Source organism: Pholcus phalangioides, unplaced genomic scaffold (genome assembly GCF_987345545.1).
Source record: "Pholcus phalangioides strain wild (caught in Gottingen) unplaced genomic scaffold, Ppha-v1.0 ptg000006l_1, whole genome shotgun sequence".
NCBI classification, from domain to species: domain Eukaryota; kingdom Metazoa; phylum Arthropoda; class Arachnida; order Araneae; family Pholcidae; genus Pholcus; species Pholcus phalangioides.
Genome location: NW_028301599.1, coordinates 1211839 through 1219455, shown reverse-complemented (window position 1 = coordinate 1219455; position 7617 = coordinate 1211839). Strand labels below are relative to the sequence as shown.

The window sequence follows — 7617 nt, the reverse complement described above, 5'->3', positions numbered from 1 at the left end:
CAAAAAAGGCTGCAACAGGTGAAATGTCCAATGAAGTAGCTGAAAAAATATGCATGTCAAACATAACTCAAAATAACAGTAATTATCATGAAAAAACTAATACACATAACAAAATAAAACTAATAATTATGATAAATTAAAATATACTGCCCATAAAAATATTATGGTTGTCTTATTCTAAGTGTGGACAGCTTCACGATTTATCCTACTGTCTATCATACTTCATTTTAAACGTGTCAATTGTGTTAGCATTCACGATCCCAGGAGAGGGGGGGGGGGAAGAACCTATTCCATTTATTAACAACCTATTGGAGGAAAAACTCCCTATGACCCTGGAATTGTCCCTTACCAATTGATACTGTTGTCCCCTTGTCGAAGCAGTTGATTGGTGATGTATTAATAACTCATGGTCCATCCTATCCTTCTAGTTCAAAATTTTAAACACATCGGTCATATTGTCCCCCCAACACCTGCATTCCAGAGCAAATATAATTCTTCTCTGCATCCCTTCAATCAAGTCATGTCCCTCCAAAACCATACAGCATACCACAGTCCAGGATGAATTAAGCTCCTGGAAAGTGGAAGGGTAATTTTGAGAGAAAGTGAAGACACTGTTTTAAGAATGTAAGATTTTCGTGACTTTTTCACCATTTCCATGCTTCATGAATTTGGGAAATTTTGCATCGCTTTCCAGTTCAGTAATTGCATGCCGAAAATTTTAGAAACCAATACAAATTTTTAATGAGTTTTTAATGCTATGAAAATCTCACCCTAGGATGTGGTAAAAGAAGAGTCCAAGTCCCAGAAAAAGAACTGTCAAGCTTGATGTAGATTATCATTTTTGTAGCACCTTGCAGGCATTTTAGAATTACAAATGCAAATTAGAGCACAAAAACTCAACCCTCTGGGGAAAGTTTTGGTTGAAATTAGATTAGTTTTGAAATAGGAAGCCTGATAATGTCATGAAAAACCAACCAATACAGCATTTTTGTAGTCTATCAAGCCACATAAGTTTATATAGAGAACAACTCAACGACACTAGATGCACAATGCCTTTTTTGCAGAAACCTACATGCGTTTAACCTCAGAAGATGCCTGCCACAGATGTAGACGGAACATCAGGAAGAAAAGGCCTAACAGCCCTGAAATCTTAACTCATTATTCCTCTTGTGTTTGACCAAAGTCTTGGGTAAAGGCTAATTAAAAAAACACAAAGTACTAATGTAACCATACGTCATGGCTACTAGAAAACCTGTATTAGTGCCTAAAACTTCCTATGTATCATTGCTAAATTATTTGATTTCGTAATAATGCCTCTTCCAACATGGGAAAGAATAATTAAGTCCCGAAAGCCAAAAAACATTATTTAGGACAACTGTTTTTCTTGGGGCAATAAAAAAAATGCTTAGCTCCGGAAAAATTTGCAGGCACCTAAAATTTTTATGCTGTTGATTTTTCAAGCCCTGTCGTACATGCACCTCGTAAAGATTTCTTGAATTTCTAATGAATTGATATGTGTAGGAACACATTGTGTATATGCCTGGCCTTATATTGGTGCTGCCATCTGTCTTCCATATCATGAAAATTAAAAACATAGAAAAGCATCAAACATTTATCACTTCATCTAGAGAGGCGAATTCGAATTAAAATACACACAGAATTCCGATCAAAACACAAAAAAAGGATTAACATGATTTCACAACTTCAATTATAATTTTAAAAAATCCAATAGATTATTCTATCTGCCAACAAAAAATTTTAATTGAAATCTTGGCTCCAATGGCATCAGAGCCAGTTCTTGTAACACAGGCCTGAGCAAATTCGGATTAATCCAGAAATGAAAAGTTACTATGTAAGGCTCAAGACGAGCACCCATGGGTCAAAAATATTTCAGACACCCCCCTGCAGGACTAAATACATATCCCAGATCATCATGTTGACAAAAAAAAAAAAAATAATAATCAGTATTACTAGCTGCAACGGTTTTCTTTACATGATTACCAAATTGAAGTCGAGGGCAGCACAAAATCCAGGAAAAGTCAAAAGATATATTATTTCACAAGAATTTTTTATTAGTCGAGCCCTGATTAACATCAGATTGGGGCGAGGCTTTTTGCTTGGATTAATGCCAACTCATAATAAAATGCAACTATCCATAGAAGAAAAAAAAAATCAGATTCGAATATCCTCGTAACAAGAACGAGAAGTATCCAAAAGTAAGTACGAATAAATTATATTAAATAGGAAATGCATCAGCACTTCATTAATACTCGCAGTTGAGAACATTTCCTCACATCATACACAAATGCATTCAAGTTAGAACGATGCTTTCTGTCAGAATCTTTAACTACCATAAAGTATCAAACAAAACACATCAACTAGATTTCGGAAATCGGTCATGACAATGTCAATTAAATACATTGAGAAAGAATATTTAACGAAGGAAAAAAAATGAGTAGATATTTTAATTTATATGGCTTTTCCTCCTTCATACCTAAACATCATTCCAGAAACTGAACTAAATCAGCTGGACGGTTAGTGCAAACAAATATGATAGAAGAGAGATGAGATCGCATTTCATAACAATAAAATGAACTTATGGCGCGTGATGATTCTAAAAGTGAAAAACGTAAAGTAACGGGGAAAAAAAAAAAAAATTGGCTACATACAATATATAAAAAAAAACACGTTCAGGTACTTTCTGTTGTGCATTTGAGCTTCCTCGAAAGTCTATGAACGTTTGTAATCTGACATGTGAAAAATGGGACTTGACATCAGTGCAAACAATAACTGCTTCATTCAACGAGATAACCGCATGAAACATGCACCAACAACTAGCTGTACATGAGCTCCAGTTGATTTCATTAAAAAAAACCTCCATAAAATCATAATTTATCTCGAAAAATGCACTAGCTGACTGGCGGTCAAAACGAATGGGCATTAATATTCAAGACACAGCCATTCCATTTTAATTTAACAACAAAGTACTAATTTCACTGATAAAACTTCCGAAGTTTACAGTTTATTTCTAAAATGATAAAAAATTGTTGTGATTTCAACTGCAAACCTCGCTGTTTGTATAGATATATATTTTAAAAAAAATCATTAATCAATACCGCAAGTCCCATTATCCAAATGACAGATTACAGCGAGCACTAGTGATACTTCCGATTATGGTAAGGTCCAGTATGAGGGCTCATGTTGTTAATTCGATTGTCGAAAGGTCTCATCTTCATATCCCCTGCGAGACCGACTGGACTGATCCCTAGTCTAAGCGCATCCAATGGATTGTAACCATTTCCGCGACCTTCCCGCCATGACAGTGGCTGGGGTATACCCTCTGTGAAAGTTCTGGATGATATCGGCGTTCCTTGATATCTTCTGTTCTGGTCCATGAAGCCGCTGTCTCTTGAATGGGGATAGGGCATGACACTACCATTATATGAATGCCTCCTGTCCAATGGTGGTAGTGGAGGAGGATGAGGGCCTTGCCTGTGGTAGTCTGCTGGAGTTGATGAATTCTTAGGTCCATGACTCATCACTCTGTGCTCCTGCAGTGCTTCCATGTATGGGTTGCTTTGATGAACAGATGACCTTGGTTCGAGCTTCAATTCTCTCCCAAAGAGAGTTATTCCCTGCATCAGGGCTACAGTGTATGGAACAGACACGTCATGTTTGTACGTAATAAAAGCAAAGTTCCTCGCTCGTCCGCTTTTATCTTTTGGTATCTTGACTGTGTCCAATGGGCCTGCCTGGATAATCAAAATAAAGTAAACAGAATACAATAAAAAGTAACTGAATCATGAATGAATTTTTTTAGCGTAAAAGACTGTTAAAAAAAGAACGATTTTTCAGAAATTTCGAACCGTTAGAAAAATGTGTGGCAATCCCATCAAAACAATGTTTGATCCTGCCGCTGAAAATAAAACACAAAAGTGAATTTTTTCACCCAGTCACATTTTATTTGTAACCAAAAAGTGTGTAAAATGAGCATAGAGGTCCACTATATGCTGTATCGGAAATTATACAATGCAGGCTCTAAGACCTGCTAAGTATTTCATCCAAACGGCACTATACTTTGCATTTTTCTCCAACCAATACATATTACTGCCAAAGCCCAAAGTTGGTCACTTCGCGAACTGGCCAGCCCAGTTGACCCATCCAATGTCCAAAATCCTGGGCTTTTGCCGAGCTTTGACCAGTCTCTCTATATTGATCCATATATCAATCTTGTATGATTTTGGGCAATCGCCATGTTGGCACACTTTTTTGTGTGATAATTATGGCCATTTATAATTAGCCATAGCTAACCATAATTTTTATAGTTAGCTATACTAACCCTAATGATCAAAGGAATTTGAATATCAATATTTAGTGATCGATATATAGGGATCGACATATGGGAGCCAGGTAAAGCTTGAATTTTGAACATTGGCCAGTTCACAAAATGACCAACTTTATGCTTTGATTTACAGTGGATCCTGATTATAACATTTGTCAAAAAACCATCATAGGAAAATGCTTTAAATGGAAAATCTTAAGTATTTCTTATAATTGAGACTACAAAAATTAGTCGTTATAAGTGGGATCGACTGTATATAACCTAAAACTGGGGCTGGACAAATCTAAAAAAAAACCTTGGCGGCAGAAAAGGGTGAAAAAAAGAATGCTTCTTTTGACACTTTCAGGGCATAGTGACCCTCTTTCATGTTGGCAGATATGTCGCTGTAAATTCCAAACATTTTAGCAATTATGTAAGTTAGTAACTACACAAAATTTTAGGCAATAATACTAATTTTTTTAGTCGTTATGACAACATGGTGCCTGGGATTTTTCCAGCCCTACTAATGCATGTTTATTGAGACACTTAAATGTTGAGGACATCACAGCTGTTTCGGTGCATTGAGATTAGTGACAAAATGATAATATGAGCACTGGGGGAAATAGCTAACCTATCCACCACGAAAGCAGAATGTTTATGATTTATTCTGCAGCGAGCCCCAGAATGACTGGAAATGTTCTGCGGTAAAAATTCCCATAATACTGTTTTCTAAACTTTTCTTAGAATTCTTTTGGATTATTCTGCAGTAGCACAAATTGTTCTGTGACACAAGTCGCATATTTTGCTTTAGGGCCTATCCATTAACCATGGGCAGGGATAAAGGAGTCACTTAGTCTAACAATGTTTTATTTGCTATTGTTTTTGTTAATTTTTTTTTAATCATTTCTTTGTTTTTAACAGACACAGTATTATCTATTTTTAGCGATATTCTTCATTTGGAAAGAAAGACATCCAAAAAAGATGACTGTCACTCTTAGTGACTTCTTGCCATGCTTTCGGATGTTTTTTTTTGCGAAAGAAAAATTTTACCAACACATCGCCAAAAAGGAATTATACTATAGATGTTTCCTAAGGGTCATGGACGTCTGGACTCACTGAGTTCTTCATTAACAACCTGGTTGATTTTCCATAAGTGTGGTCAGCGCCATGACAACTTTGTTTTGCGCCAGTTAACAACCCAGAGAGTCATATCTGTACTCCCTAGTTTTATCAACCCCTTATTAACCACATTAATTACCTGCATGTTTTGCTAATCCATTTTAGGGTAAAATTCATTTCATAGTTTTCTGCATTTTCCGCAATAATTCTATTAATTATCATATATCACCACATATTAGATAGATGTAGATAATAAATTGTATTGCATGTTATTTTTGTTAGCCATCTCGAATTAATCACAGTGAGTGTCGATTGCTTGGAGAGAAGAAAAAGTCGCCAATTTGGGGTTGATTCAAGCTTATGGAAAATTAGTCCACAGCTCTGCCCCAGCAAATTCAATTATAACACAGATGCTGTTTCAACTGTAAAATTGCACCACCAGGGTCTGTTTTGTCATAATTTTAAGGACGCATATTTTTCGTGTTTTTTTTAAGGCAGGGGAGTGCCTATGTTACGGAAAGAGCCCGAAAACGGCCGGCCAATTGATATCAATATTACGGTTCCTTTGATCGTTAGGGTTGCTATAGCTAACCGTAATTATAAATGGCCATAACATTATCACACGCCAACTTGGCGATGACCCCGAATCATGCCTTTGGCCAGGGATTTACACCCACATCACGGACAGGCTTGTCGAAGCCCGAAATGTGACCGGGGGGTCAATTGGCCCAATCATCCCGATTTGGGCTTTGGCAGTACCACCTATGATACAAAATGCAGCCAATTTCGGGGCGCACTCGCCCCCTTCGCCCAAACACGAAGCTTACGTAAAAAACAATTGGTCCACGCTGAATATAGAACGGCATCGAACTAGAATTGTGAGGTTCGGACCGGAATAAATATATGAAAAATCGTTTATATAAGCATCAGCGTAACGACCTCCCTCCCTCCGTCGCCCACCAACAGCTAACACTTATATCGAAGTAGATGAATTGCACTAACTTCTCTCGCGGTTCTTTTAAAAGAAATATGTGTGGAACTTACTTGTAGGAATAGTTCGTATAATAATTCTTCCGTGGCTCTATCCGGCAGGTTACCAACGTACAATGTTCGCTGATCGCGATCGTCCATTTCGGTAAACAAATAAATAATCGTCTGATTTCCGTGCGAAAACAAATATGGCGAGCGGGATCTCAAGACGTTCTGCGGGATAGTTTTTTTCGTTTGAACTTCACTCTGCTAACTTCTGTTTTCCTAACCTTATTTTATAGTTTCATTACTCTGACCATATGTTTTACATGGAAATTTCGTCGATTTTTAGCTGACTATATTTGATTGGGAGAGCAAAAAGAAAATCCAGGACATTGCTAATTATCGTCAAAAATGATGCCAAAAGTAAGCAAAGTTGCACACTGCAAAATCGCCAATTTCAGGAAAATTGGCTAAACTGCAAATTGCGGTTGATTAAAATGAATTTTACGAAATACAGTAACGCCTCCCATAACGGTCACCTCCGAACAAAGGGAAGGGGGGGGGGGGTAACCCCCCCTTTTTTTTTTCAAACCGAGCACAACTCAAGTCTATCGTTATAGGCAATTTACTACCTAGTGAGTTGTGCCGGAATTGTAAGTGGGTGTACCTAACAGTCTGAGTGCGTATCTAGTGTTGTGTATGATTTTTCAGTGCTGCCATCTATATCTCAGAAGTGAAGTGAGTGATGTGTAGTGACTGAATATTTGTACTGTTTGAAGGCCTGTTGCTCTCTGTGGCGAGACTATTTAACGGGGAGATCGGCTCGCATTTGCGCGTCGAGGTTGGGAACCACAGAAAACCAACTTCAGCCGACCACCACTATGACGACGGTGGGGCTCGAACCCGGGTCCCCGCGATGCGAGTCCGTCACTATGACCACTCGATCACCACAGCGGCGGGGGTAACCTCTGAACAACGACCACATTTTCTTGGAACTAATAAAGCACCCCATTGGATTAAATTAAGGTTAACCTCCGAACAAGGATCTCTGAACACTTAAACATGAAAAAATAAGGAAAATATTGCATATTTGTAGTGATAAGAGAACTTGTCTTCGATATTTGATGAAAATGAGATTTTCCCCCTGAACTCAGGATGGCTCCAGACATCATTTTGGCGCCCCTTCCCCTGCGTATAAGCCGCAT

At 37.8% G+C, this 7617-nt stretch overlaps 1 protein-coding gene across 1 annotated transcript; it reads right to left on the bottom strand.

Annotated features, from left to right (window-relative positions):
• Positions 1-2049: 2049 nt before the first annotated feature.
• Positions 2050-6640, bottom strand: LOC149085646 (sex-lethal homolog). The gene is made up of 2 exons (XM_089232451.1): positions 6485-6640; positions 2050-3752 (listed from the first exon to the last, which is right to left on the bottom strand). Exons 1-2 carry the CDS (start codon positions 6569-6571, stop codon positions 3156-3158), a joined length of 684 nt encoding a protein of 227 aa, XP_089088577.1. The 5' UTR covers positions 6572-6640; the 3' UTR covers positions 2050-3155.
• Positions 6641-7617: the final 977 nt, after the last annotated feature.